Consider the following 26,213-nt stretch of genomic DNA (forward strand, 5'->3'; position numbering starts at 1 on the left):
AATGAAATGTAAAAGCGTGTGATTTAATCGAAATTTATCGACAACAGAATGTACAAGCTAGAGGTTTAGAGACTGTTTCATCATTGTAAGCATGATCAACGTGCACAGTTATCACCTGAAAAGCAAAGATAAGGACGTTTTTGCGCGCAGCTGGAACGTGCATTCCTGCCCAAAACATGATATCAAAATCATTATCAGATATCTCAATGACCTTGAGGAGGAATTCAGTCCAGTAGTTGGGAAGTTTAGCGTATACCAGCCCACGAACGAAAACGATTTTCGACGCATTAACTCCGCTGTCATCCCATGTATCACCACCGTAGCACCAACATTCGACGGGCTACCACGCTCTCAACCAGTCACCATGTACTATGGAGAAGTTAATAATAAGCCCTATTCTCGCAGCTTCCCTAATGAGAGGCTTCTTCCACCACTCTACGGTTAATACCAAAAATGTCGATATCCAAGGGCGGCGTAAAACAGTGTCAGACCCGGAGCGGTCGGCTGAATCATGAAATGCGGTGCCTCGCATCTAGGGCATGTTCTTCAATTACAGCCTAATCAATGTATACGCACCGACTAATTATAAACTAGATGGCGAGAAGGAGGAGTTCTGGTCTCCTTGAAATGACGTATAGCGAGTCCCCAGTACACGATATCCCAAGCATCACCGGAGATGTAAACGCACAGATCAGGCAGGACGACTTCTTCCATCCCCATATTAGTAGAGGTAGCTTTACACTTTACTACGAACGATAATGGCTTGAGGGTTATTAATTTCCCTTCGACCAGAGGTATGGGTATTTTATTTTGCACGCCGGAGTATTCGAAAGCACACCTGGATGCACCTGCTCTCAAATCGACCATGTTCTGATGAAAGGTCGCCCTTTTTCAGACGTTACGGATTTAAGGACCAAACGTTGACTCGCATCACTATCCTCACCCGGTTATTCAACGTATTGAAGCCGAGGGCAACGAAGAAGATACTGTTGACAATCAGGCGGTCATCAACTGGAGTAGTATCTGCTAAGTACTCGCAGAAAGTTGGTGAGCGGATTGTTGTGGACCTGAATAAACAATGGAAACATATCCACAGTACGATCAGCAACACAGTGCGAAAAGTGCTGCCACGCCTAATAAATGATTTGACGCTGGGTGCCAGCGAGCAACGGATGAGAAGAACCGCGCCGGAGGTCACATGTTGGATACAGCTGCGACGCATCAGAGCGGAGGAAAATATCAAGCAGCTAGAGCAGCTGTGTGTTCTTGTTGTAACGGAGGGCTGCTTCTCCTCACACCATGCGAGAAGTTTCTAAAATAAAATCGACGTAATCAAGAACCGAAACGTGTCTGCCCATGTCATGTGCAACGACAGTGAGGGAAGTCTGATTCTCGATGCATCAGAGGTGGCCAGGAGTTGGAGACAACATGTTAGTATGCTGTTGAACGGCGAGGTAGACAAAGACATTGAAAGGATAGGCTGTTGATCCACCATTAATGAACGAAGTGAAAAAAAGCAGGAGAACTGCGAGGAATCACCCTCGGACTCGTTGGAGGGTCTTATATGTCTGGTCTACAAAAAAGCCACCGCCTGGACTTGGGACTTGGAGATCCCAAGAGGAATGGTGAATAAGGCTAATCATAAACTTTACCAAAAACAAAGTACATGGTGGATGGTGGAGAGCGCGGTAACCCATCGGAAACTAGTGCTGCGGTGGTGATAGATTGGGAATCATTTGAAGTAGCCGACGAATTTATTTACCTGGGTACATGGGTGACGTGCAACAATGACGTTACCCGTGAGACAAAAAGGTGGTTAGCGGCAGCAAATAGGACTTTCTACGGATTGTGTATCCAACTGAGGTCTCCCAGCCTGCAAACCAGTACAAAACTAGCACTCTATAAAACGCTGATTCCATCTGTGGCCATGAAGCATGGACACTGAAAGAGGCTGAACGGCGAGCTCTTGGTGTTTTTTGAGGGTAGAATCTTGCGTTCAATCTTTGGCGACAAACTAGATAATGGGTGTTGACGCAGCCGCATTAACCATGAAGTGTACCATGCATACAAATCGGTGGATGAAACACGGAAGGCTGCAGTGGGCTGGGCATGTAGCTAATGATCAGCAGAAATTATATTTACCAGAAATCCAGTAGACCTCACACTCGTTGGATATGTACTGTCGACAAGGGTGTCTGCGTAATAGGCGACTGGAGGATACAAGCTCTACAACGAGTGACATAACGATGTATTATGGATCCGGCACTGGATCGATAATCCGTCTATCGCCGCAAACGTAAAGTAAGTAAGACGATATCGACCGCAAAACCAAGGAGTACGCCAGCCAGAAAAACGTTGCAAACGTCGCTTCTGAGCACCCCAACTTACTATGCGCGAAACCTTTAGGCAGCGATTCCGAATACGAGACAAACAGCTCCTAGAAGCCCCTCTAGAGGACTACTGGGCTGCAGTTGTTTCTACGAGGAGTATCCGATGATTTTAGACGAGAACAATAAAGCGTGAAAATTGATGCTGTATTATAGGACCCATCAAAACGAGATGCGATACAAACAGAATCGAAGACAGAAAACCGTTTTTTTCCAGGAAAAAAGTGCCGCCTGCAAGAGCTTGAGTGTGAGAGAATGAGCGACTGTATCGTTCTCAACCCTACTTTACCAAACAGTCCCAAGCCACGGTGGCTGCAGTTCGCCAGCTCTGCTGTCTGCGTAGGGTTCGTAGGTCGCCTTTGAGGAATCTAAACGCATGAATGTGAGGTGATCAACAGGTGACCGCAGCACTACGGTGAATACCTGAATGGGTCAATACGGTAGAAAAAACGACTGCATTAGCACAACGAATGAAAGATACATACCGACCCCCACGATCGGTGTATTTAAGGATAAAATCAAGCTACACAAAAACAACAAATCAACTGTAAAAAATAGTTTCCTGTAAGAACCAATGGTCAGGATCTGGGATATAGAACAGCTACAGCTACGATTCTCGACGCAACCTGCAGAGTGCTGAAGTCATTTTCGAGGGCGCTATGGAGCTATTGAAAATTATTGACGAAAAAGGTTTCTGCCTGAAACCAACAAGATTGATCAAGGCCACGATGGATGGTTTACAGTGCTGTGTGAAGATTTTGGGTACGTCGACAGGGCGACGGTCTTTCTTGCCCCCTGTTCAATGTTGTGCTTGAAGGTATTATGAATAACGATCTCCAATAAATCCAGTCAGTTCATCTGCTTCGCTGACGACTTGCACTTTGTCGGAAGGACGTACCAGGTGGGTACTGAACAGCACATAAGCTGAAACGTGAAATTGGATTGAAGGTGATAACGTTGAAGACCAAGTATCTGCTAGCAGGAGGAACCGAGCGCAATCGATATGAAAGAATGGACAATTCTACGACAAATACAGTATACGTACGTCTGAACAGCTAAATTTAGAAATGTGATTTCTTGTCAGCCACATCCAACACGTCCGCGAGACTAGGCATCGCGGTCTTAGTATGGAAGTACGCAGCAATTACCCTACCATGAGCAATAGAGAAATTGGCGTAAACCCGGACAAACGAAATGGAATGATAATTGGAAACTCGATTCTTGCAATGTCACACTCTTCACGAACCAGCACACGCACAGCTCTTATACTACTTTTATCGAAATCAATCAAACACACTGGTATAAATCTGTCGGCGAAAACACTACAGGTTAACCCTGCTAAGCATCTGTAAGAAGGAAAACACATTATTTCTAGGGGCTTGACAACTTTATTTCATGAAAAATATTTCGGTAATGGTTGATATAGATATTAATATCTATCATTTATTTATCACATTAACTTCCCAACCATAGCGTATAGGACATGGTGAAACGGTTCGATCAACAAGTAGGCACGAGCGGGGAAGCGTTTTTTTTATTTTGTACGGTTGAAGACGAGGCATCACCAAGCGACAGCAAATAACTTTTTCTACTTGTTAATAGATTCTTACTAACTAAGCAAATGAAAATCGCAAATTCATGTGTTTCAAGTTGTGAATTGCTTCTAAAATGAATGAATATCAGTAGCAAGGTATGTAGCTTTACCAGATTTATAATTTGTATGCATCGAAATAGTATATTATAAGATGCGATGAATTTTGGTCATCGGTTGTTTTAATAAACAACTTTAGTCTTTGGCATTTTTTTGCAATATAGCCGGTTGTACTTTTGACATACCGTTTTACTATGTTTCTATACACCAACATCACAACAACGATAATATGAGTTCAAAGATTTGATGAGAAAGATTCAAAGATTTGAAGATTCAAAGATTTGATGAAAAAGATTTTGATGTAACTAGAGGAGTGTCTGAAAATGCAACGATAAACACTTAGTAACAATGAATACAATCGAATTTTGCTCGTTGCACTAAATTCGTAGTCCAACTAGTGAAGGACTTTCACGCGTTGGGTTGAGCTATCCAGGTTGCAAGATGACACCGGTTGTTTCTTTTTGTTGGGATTATTAAGAGATTTGCCCAAAACTGAACGCGGTCTAATCCAAACACCGCGCTTGAATCAAAGGCCGCGCTGAGTTGCCAGATGTATGCTGTTTTAATTTGCATCAACCTTCATTGTTAAAGTATCGGGAAAATCTTCGAAGAAATCACTGCTGGAGACAGTGGAGACTAGAAAGGATTACTAATCACCAGAGGAAAATCTATCGCATCATATACTCACTTTGTGGTTGCTGTTTCAAGCATTATGATATCAATTTATGTTAGATTAATCTGTAAACCTGGCACCCCTGCTGTCGCCTTCAGTGTGCTGCCAGAATCGAAGTTTGTTTTGATTTTGGAAAGGGTTGCCAAAGCAGGTAGATTTAATTTTGGCTGTTGTTTAGTGTCCCAAAGAAAATAAAATCGACTCTGCAACCAAGAAGGGCATTTGGTTTCAGAGTTGCGGTTTATAGCGCGGCGAACAAGTTTCAGTGAAACTCACAATACTAATCACCTATTGGGTTACGCAGTGTCTTGCCCCTAGCATTCTTCAAAACAGCTGACTCAGATACTGGCATAGATGATTGTAGAACTGTTCCTTTATTGTTTTTCAGTAATCTACTCCTTTTAACTGTGAAAATAATCAGATTATTAACACGAGTTACATAAAGTGAGAGTCGCATCTTTTGTTTCAAGTCTCTAATTACCATCTCGTTTAGAGTCCTCTTAAAGAATATTCGTATATTACGCAACGTGAAATTTGGCAATTTTCAAAACCCCCATCAACTAAGTAACGCAAATTTGCATGGTGGTCTTATGCAGTGTAACACTTCGCTGGATACCTTTCCTCCACCTCTCCCCTGAGCGCGTTATCTATTATACGAATGTTTCCATATATGAACGAACGCTAGAGGTAAGGCACTATTGATATACAATGGTGATTCGCTTACCAGTTGCTCCTTAGTCGGGGGTTTGTTAGTTGGGCCCTCATCCATCTAAAAAGCGCTCTTATGTCAAAATGGAACGACATTCAAATGCATGCAAGAAACCCGAAAAGTGGATAAATGATAAAATAAATTTTTACTACTCGTACTTGAGTTTATTTGTCATTGATTGTTGATGGTTACCTTTGATTACTCGAAAAAAATGACATTGATTACTTCGGAGTATTCTCAGGTTACGACGCATTTCGATCCTTTTTTAGTGTTCTGTAAGGTTGTCACTTTCGGTTGTCAGCAAAGATACCAGATTTGTCAGCAAAACGATGATTTGTTTTGAATAGCAGGTATGTGCGGTATTTTCCAATCTCCATCCCGCATAATCAATAACCATAAACGGATGATAATCCATATGGTTTAACGATACCCCATACAGTCGAAACTATATCCCGAACTAGTTGTTAGGCACGTTTTATGGTTATTGATTATGCGGGAAGGTTAACTTCATTTTTTTTTTCTATGAGTTTCTCAAAATGTGTGCAGATTTTTACTGATTTCTGCCTGCTCGAGCGCATTTTTTCGAATCACGATTATATTTTTATCAGATTTAAAAAAAAAAAAGACTGCACAATGAAACCATTACCTCTTACAATCGCATTATTCGTTGCTCTAGAAGCTAACCTGATTTTAATTAACCTCTTTCAGCTTATTTTTATTTAAATCGCATGTCGCATGTCACATCAATGAGTAGAAAATCTATATTCTCCAGAATGGACTAGATTCAATCGGCAAAACATTTAATATAATCTTATAAGAGGATGAAAATAGTTTATAAATTTCATTTTCGAATAAAAATGTGATTCATTTATTATAAATATTCGGAAAATTTGCGTTAAAAAATCCATCTGTGCCATGATTTTTAAAAACTCAAAGTACTTTCTTTAATTAAAAAAAAAAACTCACGAGCTGCATTTTAAACTTTAACAATTTTCAAAAATAGCCGTCTATGACACATGGTACAATTGTAAATGGAAGAATTGCAACATTAACGTTTTAAAACGCACGATTTTTCAATAACATTGATTGTTGTTCGTGTTTCAAATCAACATTTGTCGATTACGATACCTTCGTTACACTATTGTAATATGACAAACTCCACAAATGTGAATAATTGCGAATTTTACCCAAAACGTTTTTGCATCGAACGTAATAGATTGTATTAAACGGGTTAAACTGTTGAAATAACCGTCAATTCAAAACATCGAATAAATTATGCCACATTATACCACTGGCAAAGCGGCATAAACGTACACGACAAATAAATATTGCCCGAGAGCACAGAAAATTCAATTGTCATTTTTCAGTCCTTTTTGTGTGCACTTTCTGTTCGATCATATACCTGAAGTTGACCTTCCGTTCTGTGCTACCAACTAAACACTGGTTTCTAAGGTCGATGGATATTTCTCCACTCTTTTTATGGATATTTCTCCACTCTTCTTGGTCCTCGTCGCCGATTTCCAAGATGACTCGACACTCGTAGATCCGCCTCATCAAGGTCAAGCCACGTAGCACGCTGAGCCCCTCTGTTTCTGGTGCCGGTGGAGTCCTTGAGGAGAACCGATTCGTCTCATGTCCGTCCCATCACAGCCTCCCGACCTTCGTTAGGTGCAAAATGAAAATTCCTCCAAGTAATGCCTGCAGCTCGTGATTCATACGCCCGCGCAGTCTCCGATTTTGGGTTGTACACCACTAAATATTGTCCGCAACACTTTCCGTTTAAATACGGCCAGTACGCGTATGTCCTCCATGAGCAGCCTTGCGGTTTCAAGACCATAGAGAACTACTGGCAGGTCCATAGAGAACTCGAGCAACAACGTATGCTCCTGGGTGGAAGCGTCCTGCGAAGGCCAAAGTAGGCTAGATTTTCAGCTTGAATACGTCGTTAAATCTCCTTACTTGTGTTAATGTCGGCGGTTACCAGAGATCCCAAGTATACGAACTCATCTATCACTTCGAGTTCATCACCGTCCATGATCGCCATCCGTGGGAGGCGAATATTGGATTCTCTCGAGCATCTCTCTTTCTTATACTAGTACAACTTTCCTAGCTGGCATAGATTGCCTCCGCCATCCCAAAGTATTTTGTAATAACCTCTACGAAGCCTATGAATTAATTACCTTGTTGTGACGTTGCACTGCTTTCAATAAGTTGATGGTGTCTCAAACTTGCTATTCAACATTGATTTATCCCATTCGCACCTTTCGAGAAAAAAGCAGCGAGAATTTGATTTATCACGTCTACCATAACGAAGTACACGGTGCCTGGTACGCAATGGGAGGTTCGTCGAGTGTTGGGAGATTGTGATTAACAGGAATACCTTCAGCGTATCCGATGAATTCATGTATCTTAGTACCTTTACATGTTATGTAGTCCCCGTGGTTCTGTGGTTAGCGATGTCGGTCGGCTAGCTCTCCCACACGGTTGTGATATCGGGTTCGATTCCCGATTAGGTTGAGGATTTTTTCGAGCTGGAAATTTTCTTGACTCAGCACTGGGGCACGGTGTATCGTTGTACTTTTCCTACAACATGCAAAATGTGCCAAAACAATATCGATGACGAATTCTCTTAACTAATCTAGTTGATCGAGATCGCTATTAGCCCTCCAGGCTAGCGTGCGATATAGTTGTTGTACTACCGCCATAACATGTGACAACGATGTTAGACGAGTTGTGAGAAGACGGATAGTAATCGCAAACAGAATCATTTACGTTATATGTACGTAGGCAGCTAAGATCCTGCAGCCTACATGTCGGCACGAAATTCGCATTCTCTAGAAGGCAAATTGTTCGTGTATGTGCTCCATGATCAACTTGTTACGTGGCACGAATGGCAGAGGAGCGAACAGTTTCAGTCCACAATTTTAAGTGAACAAAATTACTCCAAATGTTTCTTTTGCCAAATGTATTAAAAGAAGAGATATCTCCCAGCTGGTCTCGAGGTACGATGCTGGCCGAACAAGCCAGTCGTCGTAGGTTCGAGTCTCGGCTCGGGAGAGACAGTTACTGTCAGTAGGATCGTAGCGCTAGCCCCGCAATTGTCCTGTACACCAAACGGTTTGCTGCGAAGTCTGTGTATAACAAAGAGAAGGTCAAGTTCAGAATCGGAATGTAGCACCAAGGCTTTGCTTTTAGCTTCGCTTATTCTGCTGTTGGAGCTTGACCTTTCTATTTAATTAACTAAGACGTTAAATTAACTTTAGTATGGCCAATTTTAGTAAGACAACTGCAGGGCTATCCTATTGTCTCTTTCGAGCGGGACTACGAAACAAATGAACTTGTCGAAGGTTTAAACCCAGAGTTTTTCGAGTCTGGAGCGAAGTCTAATGACTAGGGGCCTGAGCAAAACCACATGCTTGAATTCCTTTGACACTGAATAGCCTGATTCTACTAAGAACTCTGCGAATTTGTGGCTGCGAGGGGGAGCTACGTAGGCGGTTACAGTAGCTCAAAGAGTCCGCTTTGTTAAGTAAATCAGGCCATTCAAGATAAAAAAAGACTTAAGCATAGGTTTATTATCAGGCTCCCCTACCGCTTATTCTTTGTTCACGCTAAATTCTATAATCCCATGATGTGACTTCTGCTCGACAGAATAATTCCCTCTTATCAATGATACTGGTCAGAACGCTGCACAAGAAAACTTTTCCAGGGAGTAAAAAGGCAGAAACAAGGTTTGGTATACTGCCGTTCCAAGCATAGTTGTCCCAGCGTGCATAAGGTTTGTGTAGAACATGGGACAACTATGCTAGGAACGGCAGTATAGTAGAGCAGTAAACGTGTCAAAAGGAAGGGTTAAGTCATATATCATACAAGCACGGATAAATAATAAGCATGCCACTTCTCAATGGCGGTATTGCTAAAAATAGAAGTGCGGGATACAGCAGACATCTGGACCACAATAGATTGATGAATCTGGTAGCAGTAAGTCCATACAAGGAGAAGAGGTATAGGTAAGTTTGGTCATGAAACAATTTGTCGCTGAAAAGCTCAACTCAAACGGCGCAAACATTTTTTTTTCTACTCGGAATGGTTTGACTGGTTTCAAAGATCTTTGACCATGACCCGTTTCAAAATCCTTCTATGTGATCTTGATTACCTCGCACTAACAATTACTTCGAAGGGAAGAGTTTGTACTTTTTATGGATTGTATTTCACTTCGCTGAATCTCCCAATTGGTCTCGAGGTACGACCAAGGATGGAAAAAATCTTATCGCATAACAATCATTCGGGTATCATTTCTGAACTTGCTATTCATAAGCTTTCAATCCCAGCAAACCATCGCTATTAAAAGCTACACATCTCACGCATGCAAGAGACAACTTATAGCAAAGAAATATATGGTAGCTTTCTTTGATGATTTTGTTTCAGTTTTGCCTGCTTTAGGGGGAGCGAGCAACATATGGGCGAGTGTTTCACGAAAGAACCGTATACGATTCCACTCGAACGATCTCAGCGATTCTCTCAAATGTTAGTTGCTTGCAGGCGTAATTCGGTTACTCCACGTCGTGCTTCCACCGTGATATACCGCGATGATTCTTAGTGGTTTCAAATATCACATGCTAATTCACCATGCTACCATTTCCGTAAGCATTGATGATACCTATTTGCTCCGGTAAGCAAAAAGCTAAACGCAATAACACGTTCATTTGGATTCATAATTTTGTATCACTGGCGATAAAATCTCAAAGATTCTCGCGGTACCGTGCTGGACCGAAATCCGTACACCTAAGCACATGATAATCATCGACGGTCAACATAAAATCAAGAAATCACATATTGCTTTAAACTGACATGTTTACTTATAGGTCTACTTATATTTTATCACTATTTTCAAGCAAAATGATTAAAATCACTCTAAAACTCGAAAAAATCATGTTTAAATAGAACATGTTTTGAATCGAAATCCGTACACAGTTTTTTGTCTGAATCAAAACCCGTACACTTTTGAATCGAAATCCGCACACACACGATATAGACTGGATTAGAGTCCATACAGAAATAAATCAAAATCCGTATAGATATAGAAGTACATAAATGAACTTCTTTTATTTATAATTCATCTTTAATATTACGAATAAATATATTTTGAGGATCAATTTGTTCCTAAAGTTTCACACGGTTTTCTAATTCTTATATCAGCTGAAATAGTGCAATTTTCGTAGCGTTTCGTTGCGGCACCCCTTATTGTAGCAACCGGAACGCCGGAACCTTTCGAAGCTTCCCAGTACGACTTTCCCTAGCGCACCTCAGTCACAGCTCCTTCGAAATTGTTTGCCGTATATTTATACTTGTTTTCTTCCATTATATGCTGAAAACAAGAAGAAAGCTCAACAATATATGCATGATACACACGCTGTACGGATTTCGATTCAAGCAATTAACAAGGATCAAAATCCGTACGGCACAGTTTTTGTTGAATAAATACAATTTGCACTATTCACCAGACAAAATACAGCTCGAAAATGACGAAGACTTACCTTTTCCATCATTTTCAAGAAGATTCACAGAGTAAAACACGTATATCTCACTTGAAAAACGTTTTCAACTGAAGAACGTTTTCTTAGTAAATTCTCTAACGATACAACGAAATGACAACTGAAACCGATACACGATTGATTTTTTATTTTTATTATTTTTATTTCATGGCCTACTGACGCATAGTTTAATTTAACAGAAGGCCAACAGCTCAACGGACATGTACATGTAACTATCATATGAATTTTCATTTTTATAATGCTTAAAATTGAAGAAAAACGTCAAGGTGTACGGATTTCGATACTGTACGGGTTTCGATCCAGCACGGTACCGTTGATTGCAAGTGAACTTGGATACAATAAATACTATCGTGTTTGAATCATTCAGTCTTTTCCTATAGTATTCGGAACTCTTGGAAGAGAAAAACAATCAGCAGCGTTTCTATGAAATAATAAAAAAAGAAGGTCAAGTTCCGAATCGGAATGTAGCACCAAGGCTTTTTATTTCACTTCGCTGGTAATTTTGAAGGTTGACATAGCGACAAAACTTGCTAATATTTTTTTTCAAAACGGATTGCTGCAAAACGCAGGACTCTTGAAAATCAGTTTGCTATAGGAGGAACTCTTAAAAGTATGTCGAAATTACAGTTTTTGAGAAAACGAATATTGAAAATTTGTTTAATAATATTTTCACTTTATGTTCAAATTGGATTCAAAAACGAATGTTGTAGGTCAAAGTTCCGGTTTTTAATTTCCGTCAAATTGCTTCCAACGGACGACTTCAAATGGTTTTTCCAGTTTCCCTATTGAAAAGCGATCTTTAGATGGTGATCCTGAATGCTATCCGTCATCATGATATGACCCATAAAATTCATTTCAACATTACTACTTTCGAATTTCCACTAAAACACCATGACCTATATTTATTTCAATCATTTTTGAGAGATTTAAAACTACTACATGCATACAGGCTAAAATTGTACGAAAGGAAGCGAAATCACTGGAACCGTCGCTTCTACCAAAATGGCTGCTCCGCACAGCCTGTGCGAGCAGATTGATGGTCCGATAAACATTCAACCCAGCGACGAAGCTTGACACCAAGAGTGATATATTGGGTGTGATGGAACAATCCCTGACAGGAGCAGTTGCCTCTAGCGACCTCGACAGATTGCTGTTGCGACAAAATGAATATATTTGGTGAGCGCATCGGCTGAATTTATTACAATCATAAAATGGTTTACTTTAGACGGTAAAGCAAGTCAGCTGACTCAGTAAAATTTGGGTTCTGGTGAAATTCTCAATTTTTTTTGGTTCTTTTTAGAAAACGATATTTTTATGAAAGTTTATAACACAATGGATTTCATGCGGTACAAAAATACATAGGAGTGATCCCCTGTCTCCGCCAGTATCCAATGTCATGTTCCATTTGCTCTAACGACTCTGTTGGTATTGGTTTGGTTTTCGCTAGCGAAAGTGAAGAGAGAGAATATTTTTTCTTTTGTTTTCACACAATTGCATATGAGAATTTGCGTAGGTGCGAACAGCCTTAGGAATCTCTTTTATTTGTGTCAGGACCAATTGACAATCGTCAGTTGATAATGTTGCTGTTAGCCTTCACTTTCAAATGGAAATCATTTCTTTCCTCTCCGAGCGCTCCAGCTGTCAAATTAAATGCAAGAGCATTCAAGCAGTTTTTGTGTTGACTCAAAATGTGTTCGAAAATGAAGCAAATATTTTCCAATTTAAAGGGACGGTTAACAGTGTCATTATCACCTGGCGATTATAAATTCAAAATAACTTTTCGGGCCCTGAAGATATCGTTCTAATCCCGATTTAGAAGAGACTGTGTCCGTGTCAATATGATTGCAACACCAGCAGCCTCACAATTGACCTGTTTATCAATAGTTTTGAAATAACTTAAGCGAACAAAAATAAGTCAATAAAGCCGGCATTTCCACCACTCCACCATTGGCCCCCATTCCACCTCCCGATACGACGAAACTATGACAATGTAACTAAACTCGATGGAATCTGGCCGCCAGCGGTGAAGAGAGCCGGTCGGGGTAATGTGTCCATCCAAACTAAGCAAATGAAAGAACTGATTGAAAATTCACGTGCACTGAACGTAATCCTCGCCGTCCGGAGGACAAAGGGATGGTCACATATTTACTCCCGGGAGCAGCTGGGGCAAAAACCCCACACTTTAGACTTGTTTGCTCGGCAGCTCAAGTGACGGGGTCTCCTCCAATAGAAGGAAATACTTTCATATTCTTGCTGCCCCAAGTCACCTTAGCTAGGTTGAAGACGAAATCAAACTGTTTTCCACTTCTACGACAAATCTTTCTCTTTTTTTTTTTGCTAGTTATTTACTTTCCAAACTTTCATCTTATGAATCAACCTATTGCAGCACACCGAACAGAACAGCCGGCAGATCGGAAGATTGCATCAGTCGGGCAAGGAGACAGCAAAAGTTTAATCTTGCACGGCGAGATCATAAGATGTAAAGTGGATATCGATGAATATTAATAAGCTTTGGAAAACTTACATTTTTATCTCCGCTTCAGCTGCTGTGCATAATCAAGTTCTGGAATTGGAGATGGAAAAGAGAAAACGAAGCATTGATTAGTTTTATGACAAAGGGTAGTTCGATTAGATGATTTGGATCTGAAGAACGTGCAGAATAATAGTTGAGCTGTCAAACAAAATTGATTTGATATTCAGTGACAGCAGAGCCTTGAACACTTTTGAACATAATCGAAGAAAATTCCGGGCTTCAATCAGATGATTTTTGCAGGTTCCGCGGATTTACTGATTTTCCAGATTTTGTAGATTAGGCGAATCCACAGTTTTGCTGGATTTGGTTAATTATCGTCATTTTATGGCCATATTAAATAACACTGCATAAGCCATTTCAGTATAGTTTTCGTGACTATCGTTTTCGGATACTTTTTCCTAGCAACCTATTGCTAAAAGCATTAATTACAAATACATGTTCCATCGTTTATCTGCCTATTTCGTTTCAAGTGGCTAGCACCAGGAAACACTCCAAGCTGTGCAGGACAAAATCAAATGAAACCATGAAACGGTGAAAACAATTGTGCAAATACCCGCTATAAAAAGTATCACACGCTATAAAAAGTATCACACGCTTTTCGCGCGCGAACGTCCATATCGTGCGGTGCAAAACAGAAGCCTTGCATCTAACAGCGAGAATAGAAGCGAAACAGCGAGTGGGGGTGAGCAATCAGTTGATGTTGACAATCCTATTTCGGTTTATGTGTAGTTAAATTTCTGGTTGTTTTATACCTCTTTCCTTCTTCATCACATCAACGCCGAACAACTGCAGCCTTCCATCGGGAGACAATTTTTGATCTGGTTTGGTGGCAAAATACCCGCCTGGGAACATCACCGATCTCGGCACTGTGACCCGAGAACGCGACTAAACCCAGGGCAACAGCACGATATTCCACCGAGCGCGCGCACACTCACAGCCACATACAAATCACTCGCCGCTAACTGCATGACTGGCGGTAGACAATGTGTCTCTACTTTCGAAATAGTAATGATGACGTATTCTGTGCTTGCCTTTTCATTCCCACTGGTCTGACTTTACTGGATAGTGGGTTTAAAAGTTACGGTAAATGAAATAAATAATCACAATGTACCACAAGGGAGTTTCTTCGGTCTAATATTGTTAGTAAGGGTTAGTTTTTAAATCCCTGGAAACTTTCTGCCATTTTTCTTCGCAAGCAAGCACACTGTCCACCGTAGCAGCAAAAATAAACCAAATGAAGCGGATGAATTATAGAATGATTCTCGTGTGGTTTTCGGAGCTTGCTTCGCCGTTGCTGATATCGTCACAGTCTAATTGGGGTGAACGGAGCGTACACTAAAGCTTGCCTCACTTTGCGTTTTTAGTTGATTGAAACATAGACGGGTCTGCCGTCATCGTGGACGTCTCCGATTGGATTCGAAAGTATGCACTCAAAAAAATCTGTTCGTTGAATTTGTGGGAATTTTTTCAGGCTATTGAGTTTTCCAGATGTGAATCAGTGGATATGATGTTCGAGCTACTAAAATTCTACTAATGTTTTTACGTTGATTTGATGAACGTATTTTTCTTAGTGGATCCCTAAACATTATGAATAAAATACTGATATCGAAGCAGTAAGAGATTTTATACAAACGAATGATTGCCAATCCCTCAAAAATCTTTAGAGCGTAGCAAGCTGTTATACTTTTGTAACAATCTTGGTAAACTCAAATAGAACCGTAATTACTATCTCTCAGCAACATTTCTAGTACTAGTTCAAGCGTTTTACGACACATGTGACAGTAAACAAGTTATTAACCATTTTTCGCACGGAACATAAGTCGGCTTTTTATAGTCACATAAAAAGGACATTGAATTCGACTCGCAAAAGTATCCACCCTCTTTCCCGTACAAAGAAAGTCACCGACGTCAGAAGCCATATAATCGTCTGAGGTGAAAGGGCATAATTTTGGTTTTGTTCTGTTCCGTCAACCGCAACCAGCGATGGCTCGATACGAAATGAGAAAATGCACTACCATAGGAAGCCCCATAACCGAAAAGAGCAGAAACACGAGTATTCGCAATTAATTGAAGCCCTGTAAGGTGCTAGTTCCTCGACCGGGGGTTTAATGAAAGTGCCAACTAAAGGGGTTAAATGCAACGTTGGCTGAAGTTGAGAAAATGATTTCATAATTGATTGGTGAAGCAATGTAATTAACCCACAACACATTCAATGTAGTTTTCTCTTTTCCAAGTATTGATTCATAAACTAAATGGAAATAAATACGAACACAAATTCAATCAGGAATCAAATTCCATGAACAGATATACGTCGATCAGAAAAACCGAAGGTTTTTTTAATTACACATTGAAAGCCACTGGGTAATTATACTCTGGCATGTACGATACCGTACCCCTTCCAATGGGGCCAATCGTCGAAACCAGCTCCGACCAAAAACTTCGGTTCTGTTTCATGTTCTATCCTTTCCACTACATGTAGAGCACATTTGTTTTCCGGTTACCCCTAAATGAACCTCATTTTAGTAGCATCGGTCCTGCCTCTGCTTCCAACCGCATCTAACCTCCCTCCCTTGTCGTTGCTTTCTCCATCGAACCAAAATCCATACGAAAACCAAACCATCCCAAATCAGTGCCTGTCGCCAAAATGGCTGTTAAATATTCCGATACAGCGAATAATCTGTAAGCCACCTTTGTTTCTTCCTAGCCACCCTTGGTAAGCACCCTACTCTGTCCGGACGATTTCTATCGTCATCTCGGATGAACGGATGAAAAGTAATGATTTTAATTGCCGTCATCGTAACCACCAGCCGGTCCTGCCCTGTCCTGCCCTGGGTAACCAGGGGAACGAATCAAAGTGGAGAGTTCGATTAGGTTCTATTCTGATTCGGAACATGATGCTGCACAAATTGTGGTATCGTTTGAAGCACATGTCAAGGTAATGGTTGCAGTGTTAAAAACTTAGATATCCTGTAAATTCGAACGAAATTCATCGGTTTTCCATGATAAGCAAAATAATTGAGTTGAATTGGATTGATTAATAAAATGAAAAAGAGTTGGAGTAAAATCCCGTAAACCCTTTAGTTCTGAGTAATGATCTGTATTGGCTCCAGGCAAAGCAAACCATTCTTATTTTTACTTCAACGCTTTCAATGGGAAAACAAATACCTACTTGAATATTGAAAAATAATCAACTCACTCAAGATTTCATCCAAGTTCGTCGTTTTTCTTTATCGAGCACATGATACAAAAAAAATACCTTTACGTGCCCATTGGTGTACCCGGGTACCCACAAAAAAAAGTTCTTGTATCTTTTGCAGTTTTCATCCAACATAGATAGTTCTAACACAAACAGATTTACTATTTACTTTTGAATCAGCGTCCGAGGTGCTCCAAAAGAGTTTTTTATTCATTTCTGGAAATCCGGTATTCCAAGGGTATGTTCCGAAACTGAAGAATTTTATAAATATTTGAACAAAATCCTACAATTATCAGTTCGAAGTTGATAAAATTACTCCAGCAGGCCATTTTTAATGGTTTTGGGTGTTATGGTGATGTACATTTAAGATAGTCCTTCCAAAACAGATTCCACTGCGCAGTGGTACAACACAATTAAGGCTAGAATGCAGGTTTCGATAAAATGTTGTGATTTAAGAGCCATACTCTTTATGGAGCAATACTCTTTATGGAGAAGTTGCTGGTCTAAAATCATTAAAATAAAACAGCAAAAAAATTTCGTTGTGGGAAAATGTTATATGGCTCCCAAAAAAGTTGTAAATCACTTTGTTTTAAGCTACATTGCAAAAGATAACTTTTTTGTAGCTCTTGAATTTGCTGAATTAGAGCAATTTTGCTTAAAGGCGCTTAAAAGTCAGCTTTTCTTAGCTCAAAGTTTTCAGTAAAGTAATACACAGATGACTTTTAGAGCTTTAAAGGGCCTTATCATGGCTAAACTTCAACGATATCTGTTACGGGCAAAGAGTTATTACCGTTTCCTTATCGAAATACGCTCTATTCAAAGGTTGCTATCTCTAAATAAGCCAAATGAATGAATGTTGTTCAAAAAAATTTAAGGTTACTTCTCAACCATAGACCCTGGTTTGGTAAACGGCTCGCAGTGCGTATCAGTGCACTAAAGGATTTGAGGCGGATAAGAATCGGAAAAGTGACTGTCGCCGATCTATTTCTCTATATTTTTTATAGAAAGTAGACACTCTAACTAAGAAAAGTTCCAAACTTTAAGACTGTAGCAAGTACTATACCAGAGATATCGAGATATGAAAATGAAAAATGGTGAAAAATGCACTTTTTCTTCGAAAAAAAGTAAAATATAAAAAAAACTTTTCGCACATAATAACAGAATAACTATTGAGTGTATTATATTTTTGAAAAACGTTATTGATGGGGCTTTCAGAAAAATGTGTGGTAATATGATTTTATGGGTGAAAAAAAGACTACTAACTACTACCAATGAATTCAAAAAAGTCTTGCTGCGACCACCTGCGACCAAGCGTTTGAAACCGACTGGAAAATTTTGGTTTTCATAGGAAATATTCGAAATCTGAAAAAAAAAATTATCATGTTAACATAATGAATGTAAGCTCCCATGCACTTTTCGTGTTCCTTATGGGTCCTACAACAACTGTGTGAATTTGCAGATCGATCGGTGAAACTAAATATTTGCGCCCGATTTTCAAATAATCCATACGATTTTGTATGGGAAAATCCACTTTTTCAAAACTTATTCTCTAGAGATGTCTAGTTGGCTCTTAAAAATATATCGATACATGATATTTGCAGGAAATTTTCCTGGGAAAAACTCTTCCGAAAATCGTAAGGCGCTGCGATGCTTGTAGAAAAAGTTATTCAGAGAAAGAGAAATTTGAATTAAGAGAAATGGAGCAAAAAACTATTTTTAGAGCCACCCTGGGCAAAATTGCTCCTATTCAACTTGAGTTGGTTGAGCTACAAAAAGTATTTTTCTACAAAGTTGCTTAAAATAACGTGATCTTCACCGAAAAAAGTTTAACATAGTAGCCCAAGCAACAATTGAAACATAACAAAATAATAAATTGTGATCATTTGTTGCACTAATGAAATTCCGAGGTTTTAAGAAACATTTTTTGTTGCTACGATGAAATTGTAAAGAAACAAGCAACAACTAAAGTTGCATCGCTGCTTCAAAAATCTTCACACCAACAACGTAATTCGCGAGGTTGGATTTGTTGTTGAAACGTGTAAACGGCATTTGAAAACCTAACCTTTACTGAATAGATCTAGTGGGTGTAGCATATAGGTTGCCAACGTGATGCTTGCGAGATACAAAAAACAAACACACAAAAATACTTCTAAAAGTTGCTGTCATGTTCTGAAGCCATGTAACAGCAACTTTTGCTCGATCGTTTGCCTTATATTTGTTTTTGAGATGAGCATATTTACTGCGTTGTAACTTTTGGGTACTTGGACTAGAAGTCGTCCAAAAAGTGTGGGTCTCTAAAACGAAATGTGATAAATCGCTTTGAATTTTATTATCACGCTGAGGTACTGATGAATTGAAGAAGCAAAATTAAAACTGGTAATACCCATTAGTATGATAAGGGAAGCAATATTAAAAACTGAGCCATGAACTTGCAAGTGTTCTACAGCAAATGACGTAAATAGTACAAACGAGAAAAGTGAAAAGAATTTGATAACTGGGGTTGAATCCTCAAATTTCTATAAATAATCAAAAATAAATCGCTATACAGACAATCTTTTTCCATTTTGACCATTTGCCATTTTACAATCTTACCACAACACCATGAAGTTTCTATTGCGCCCTAGTTGCTGCTACGATGCATCTTCGTAGCTGAAATTTTACCATGCAGCATTTACCATGTTGTTATCAAATTCCATGCATTAATTCATACACATTGCGGTTTCATTCTTGAAACTTGTGTTGAAACAACGAAAATGTTGCAATTGGCTCCACCACCTGCGCTATTTTTGTCATTGTATAAGAAACTGAGATGTAACTGCAGCTTAATTTCGCATAAGAATTTGTTGCTGTGATGCACAGAGTTCATAATCGAAACAAATTTTGCTGCTTGGGAGTTTTATTTAGCTAATTTTCTGGACCACCCTAATTTCTATTTTAATTTAATAGTAGACCCACTTATGAGTAGCAACTTTTCCATAATGGGTACGAATATAAAATCACAAAAAGAATGCCTAAATCTACTTTCTATACCACTGTGCAATCGGCAGTCGGTAAAGTAGCTTTGCCTGGTGGAAATCGTCAGAAGCGCCCAGGAGTGTCGGTCAAAGGCTAGCCAATTTATCGAGATTCGCAAGGCATAATATTATTCAACTACGCTGAACGTGCAAAATATTATTGTGCTTGATAAGATCGAATGGACGTCGCGTAGGTTGCTGGACGAAAAAATACTCTTTCACCAAGACAACACTCCCACTTATTTTGCTCATGTTACGTCCTATAAAGTGAACGAATGTCGCTAAGTGTTAAGCCACTTTTCATATTCGCCAGGTTTATCCCTGTATGACAATTTCTTCCTTTTCACGGGTTAAAAATGGCCCTATGGCAAGCGATTCTACTCGAATGAAGAGATAGATTTGAAGACAAACGACTTTTTTGAAAGATTTGACGCAAAACGCTATAAACCCGGCATCCAAATGTTAGCGGACGGTGGAACATAAAACAAATATTCTATTCATCTTTATTTTAACTCATGTAATAAACATCATCAACATGTAAGAAATAGATGTAGATAGTTGATTTAGCTGTGAAAACCATAGTGAAAATTTAAAAGAATAATGCTACTCACAAGTTTCTTCAAACATACAATTTCATGAACAAAAAATTAAATTTACCATAATTTAGCAGCTGATTGACTAGATCTTAATCCTCTCGTTTTTATAAAACATCCCTTTTTAAACCAAACAGTAGAGATTTTATGCAGTGCGTCTTGAACTGTCCTACAGATCAGACGTTTTTTCGGTTGCTTGTGGACTGGTCTTTGACTGCCTATAGCTTCAAAGTTTGTGTTTTGTCAGTGTGTCTTTTAAAGACTACCTGTAAGTTATTTCCCATCAGTCTTTCTCAAGACTACCTATTTCTTTCTCAATACTTGCAATTTGATATTATTTTTGAACTTTTTTCGTATCACCTGAAATGGCTGGACGGAAAAAGAAACCTCGCATCGCTGTGGGGAGGAAAAGAGAGGCATCTCTTTCTGACACTTCGAGTGTCTGTAGTGACAATCCTTTTGATATTTTGCCTGAGCAAGAAGCTGGTGAAATGGAAGTTACCAATAATGAAACTATACAAAATATAAAATCTTTAAAAAAGGAGAAAGTTCCACCTATTGTGGTAACTATTTCTTCTGAATTTAATATATTCAAAAAGGAACTTTCAACGTTTGTTTCTGACGTTAAAGTTACCTATCAAATTGGCCGTAGAGGAGAATGCCGCTTATTAGCCGACTCAGTAAAGGGTCGTGATCGTCTTGTTCAGTATTTAACTGAAAAGATGTACAAATTTTTTACATATGACACCAAGAACGCCAAGCCGTTCAAGGTTGTCTTGAAAGGTCTCACCAACGATCAAACCGTTGATGAGATCAAACTTACTTTAACAGAATTACTTGGCATAGCCCCTACCCAAGTAATTCTAATGAAACAAAAATCACGAGGCGAAAACAGTCAGAGAACTGGAATTTCCCTTGTTAATTATTTAATTCATTTTAATCGCAATGAGGCTAACAACTAAAAACTTTTTGAAAAAGCACATGCTTTGTATAATGTGCGTGTAAAGTGGGAAATTTATAGGAAGTATGGCGGAGGTGAAAAGCATATCACCCAATGCCGTACTTGCCAACGTTATGGCCATGGTTCCAAATTCTGTAACATAGACCAAAAATGTCTTAATTGTGGAGACTCTTCTCACAAAAAGGACACATGTCCTGTGAAAGAGAGTAAAAATTTTCGCTGTGCGAATTGTAACGGCAACCATATGTCAAATTTTTATCAATGCCCAGTCCGTTTAGCAATTGTTAAGGCAAGGCAAGGTAAACAAAATTCAATTTCTCAATTAAAACCAACTTCAAAACAAAATTCTCCAAGCGTGCCAGTGGCGCATAGTTTACCTACTCCTTTGCATACCCGTTTAACATATGCACAGGTTACAGGTAGTTCGAACATTATACCGCCTAGTGTTGGTAGTTCGAAAATGACCGTTAATATGGGTAAGCAAAACACGCTAGAAAATAATTGTACACCTATTACTCCAGCTAATATTGCTGCCGAAAATATTTTTTCTAATGTCAACTGCCTGGGGCCTATTACGGCAGGTAAACTTTCTTTTTTGCAACAGGCAATGTTCGATCTTATGAACGCCATGTTGCAGGCAAAATCAATGTTTGAAGCCATTCAAATAGGCACAAATTTTACTATTAAAATTGTTTCTAGTTTAAAATTTAGCAATGATTTTAAATAAAACAATTAAAATATTAAATTGGAATGCTCGCTCATTGAAGGCCAATGAGAATGAGCTTTTTAATTTTTTAACAGTAAATAATGTGCATATTGCAATTATTACTGAAACATTTGAAACCTAACCTAAAATTAAAATATGATCCCAATTACGTGGTTCATAGATATGATAGGATTCAGGGTTCCGGCGGTGGAGTTGCAATTGTTATTCATCGCCGAATCAAACATCGTGCTCTTCCCCATCTTGAGACGAAAGTTATTGAAACTTTGGGAATTGAAGTTCAAACTGAACTTGGGATTTTATTTATTGCCGCAGCATATTTACCATTTCAATGCACACGCGAGCTCAAAAATTATTTTAAAGGTGATTTACAAAAACTCACTAGAAATCGTTCGAAATTTTTCATAATCGGCGATTTTAACGCTAAACATCGTTCATGGAATAATTCTCAAAGTAATTCCAATGGCAAAATTTTATTCAATGATTGTTCTTCAGGATACTATTCTATTTTGTCTCCGAATAGTCCTACATGCTTTTCTTCTGTAAGAAACCCTTCAACAATTGATTTGGTGCTAACAGATCAAAGTCATGTATGTAGTGATTTGATCACACATGCTGACTTTGATTCTGACCATCTTCCAATAACTTTTTCTTTATCACATGAATCAGTTTTAAACCCTATGAGCTCTGTTTTTAATTATAACAAGGCTAATTGGGAAAGATACAAAACTCATATTGAGAGAAATTTCAATAATGAGCTTGATTTGCAAAACGAAGTGAATATTGAGTCCGCTTTGGAAGCAATAAAATGTGCGATTGTTGATGCCAGGAATTATTCTGTTCCAAAGGCTCAAGTGAAATTTGATTCACCAATAATTGACGAAAATCTTCAACTTCTAATTCGTTTGAAAAATGTCCGCAGACGTCAATATCAACGTACTCGTGACCCTGTTTTCAAAACTATTTATAAAGATTTACAGAAAGAGATTAAACATAAATTTACTCTTCTGAGAAATCAAAATTTTGAGACTAAAGTTGAAAAATTGAAACCATATTCGAAACCTTTTTGGAAGCTGTCGAAGATTCTTAAGAAACCTTCAAAGCCTATTCCAGTTTTAAAAGATGGTGAACGTTTTCTTGTATCCAATGAACAAAAGGCTCAAAGACTTGCTCAGCAGTTTGAGAGTGTTCATAACTCAAATTTGAATTTTGTGAGTCCAATTGAAAATGAAGTCACACGTCAATTTGATTTAATTTCTTCCCAGAATTTTTTACCTGCAGAAATAATTGAAACTAACTTGATTGAGATTAAATCAATTATTCAAAATTTCAAAAATATGAAAGCACCTGGTGACGATGGAATCTTTAATATACTAATCAAACATCTCCCTGAGAGCACAATGGAATTTTTAGTGAAAATTTTCAATTGCTGCTTCAAAATTGCATATTTTCCCAAATTATGGAAAAATGCAAAAATTACTCCCATTTTAAAACCGGATAAGAACCCAGCTGAAGTTTCAAGTTATCGACCAATCAGTTTGCTTTCTTCAATAAGTAAACTGTTTGAGAGAATTATTCTTAACAGAATGATGTCACACATCAACGAAAATTCAATTTTTGCAAATGAACAGTTTGGATTTCGCCATGGGCATTCCACAACTCATCAATTGCTCAGAGTTACTAATATGATACGAGCTAACAAATCTGAAGGTTATTCCACTGGAGCTGCTCTTTTAGACATAGAAAAAGCATTCGACAGTGTTTGGCATAAAGGTTTGATTGCGAAATTGCAAACTTTTAATTTTCCAAGTTTCCTAATCAAAATTTTAAAAAATTATCTTACTGATCGAACTCTGCAGGTTGTCTATCAGAATTCAAAATCTGATAGATTTCCTGTCAGAGCAGGTGTACCTCAAGGTTCAGTCTTGGGTCCAGTCCTGTACAATATATTCACTTCAGATCTTCCTGATTTGCCTCCAGGATGCACAAAGTCATTGTTCTGCGATGACACAAGCATTTCCGTAAAAGGAAAAAGTCTTCGTGTCATATGCAGTCGATTGCAGAAAAGTTTAGATATTTTTTCTTCCTACTTGCAAAAGTGGAAAATCTCTCCCAATGCTTCTAAAACTCAAATGACAATTTTTCCGCATAAGCCTAGGGCTTCTTTCCTCAAGCCAAACAATAATCACGTTGTCAAGATGAATGGGGTTATTTTAAGTTGGTCCGACAAGGTTAAGTACTTGGGACTAATTTATGATAAAAAACTTATTTTCAAAGAGCACATTGAGAGTATACAAGCCAAGTGCATAAAATATACGAGATGTTTACATCCTCTCATTAACAGGAATTCTAAACTTTGTTTAAAGAACAAACTTTTGATTTACAAACAAATTTTTAGACCAGCAATGCTTTATGCTGTACCGATCTGGTCAAGTTGCTGTTCAACAAGGAAGAAAACGCTCCAAAGGATTCAGAATAAAATTCTGAAAATGATTTTGAAGCGTCCTCCTTGGTTTGGTACACTCGATTTACATAGACTTACTGGTGTTGAACCATTAGAAGCTATGTCAAATAAAATTATTAACAATATTCGACAAAAATCGTTGCAATCCTCAATTGCTACGATAAGCTCTCTTTATAGCCAATAAGTTAGCAATTAAGTTAGTTGTAAGTTTACTTCCCCTTTTCTGACAAGTAGGTTTAAATCCCTACGAATGATAAGTCCTAATTGCGAAAGCAAACAAATCCTAACAATTAAAATTACAAATTTCTAACAGTGTTGAGAAGTCACCATTTGTGATTGGACACACATACTCATTATTTACTAATATTTATCATAAATACTTAAGCTACTAACAAATCCCCCCTTATAAAAAAAAAAGAGATTTTATGCAACTGTCCTTAAGACATTGCAAATATTGAAACATGCTTGCAAAGCAAGCATCCAGTACCCACTTACACTTCAATCGTTGCACAGGGAAAATTTTTCGGCAACGAGAGAGATAAATCAAAGAAATAGTTATCGGTTTCCGTTATACTCTACTAGAAAATTTTTTGGAAATAAATATTGAAATTCAGTCCGCGCAAATATATATTTCGACTGTGACATACAGTCTTCCTCAGTGCTTATGTGGACTGGTAAAGAGCAAAGCGTAAATCCTGTTTTTTATTTGTAATTAAAAAACAGGATTTACGCTTTGCTCTTTACCAGTCCACATAAGCTCTGAGGAAGACTGTATGTCACTGTCGAAATATATATTTGCGCGGACTGAATTCTAATATCTATTTCCAAAAAATCTTCTAGTAGAGTATAACGGAAACCGATAACTATTTCTCTGATTTCTCAATCACTCTGCTAAGACGCTCGTTATAGATTTTCTAAATTTGAACGAGTAGATGTTTGTTTTGCGGTTTCCAGAAAGGATGATGCAACTTTCATATCTGAAAATTAAAAGCAATACTATCAATGATAGGTTAACATATCTACAAAAGAGTGCATCGAATAAATCAAGCAGATTGCTGTACATACTCTGTCGAAAGACCACAGTGAAAATTGCACCTCTTTACGAGTTAAACATTGACGACTACTTTCCGACACACTCCTTTTTGCACATTTCGAGACTTCGTCGTTAGCCGGAAACTACTATGGTCACTAAAGCGGAGATGTTTGCTGTTTCTGGGTATTCTAATGTCGCACTAATCACTCCGTTTTCCGGCAAAAAGTGAAGTGGAAAAAACTTTTGTCTTCCCGGCTCGGATGCCGGAAGATAAATATGCAGACATCCGATTCGTTTTTATTTTGTCTTTTCAAAGTCTACGAACCCAAACCGGTGATGAACGTTCGATATTGGTCTCGGTGGGCCAGTCGTTTAATCTAACAGCTACCGGCTCTGTTTGAACAATATTTGCCGGCACTAGGCAGTGTGGTATTCCGATCATTTCTGGCTAAGGAGATGCCTTAGTCAGTGAGAGTAATTTTTTTTGATAAATGTGACCACACTGGGACGAGGGCTGATTCTAATTGTCTTTTCGTTTTAGCAAACAGACTGAGTATTCTTTTGGAAATTTGCCTTTCTGAATGCAGTTTATTCGGACTGGGAGGATGTGTGTTCACTGTGATTAGCCGAGAACATTTTTTCGTGCTGAGATAATGATATGCGTAGCAGTATGCATCTGGGCAATGTGGATTGATTTAACAATTATTGCGTACGATAATG

General features: G+C 38.6%; 1 protein-coding gene across 4 annotated transcripts in view; it reads right to left on the bottom strand.

Annotated features, from left to right (window-relative positions):
* The window catches only part of LOC129718471 (uncharacterized), a 391,795-nt gene that overhangs the window by 81,806 nt on the left and 283,776 nt on the right, over positions 1 to 26,213 (bottom strand). For 2 of the 4 annotated variants that reach the window (XM_055669258.1, XM_055669259.1), the window contains one exon: positions 13,500 to 13,538. The exons of 1 other annotated variant lie outside the window; for it this stretch is intronic. In XM_055669258.1, the coding sequence (XP_055525233.1) occupies positions 13,500 to 13,501 (2 nt within the window). In that variant the 5' untranslated portion in view covers positions 13,502 to 13,538. Of the gene's footprint in view, positions 1 to 13,499; positions 13,539 to 14,260; positions 14,280 to 26,213 lie in introns of those variants that run through there. One more of the 4 variants, XM_055669260.1, reaches the window with a different exon arrangement.

Source organism: Wyeomyia smithii, chromosome 1, assembly GCF_029784165.1.
Source record: "Wyeomyia smithii strain HCP4-BCI-WySm-NY-G18 chromosome 1, ASM2978416v1, whole genome shotgun sequence".
Classification (NCBI taxonomy): domain Eukaryota; kingdom Metazoa; phylum Arthropoda; class Insecta; order Diptera; family Culicidae; genus Wyeomyia; species Wyeomyia smithii.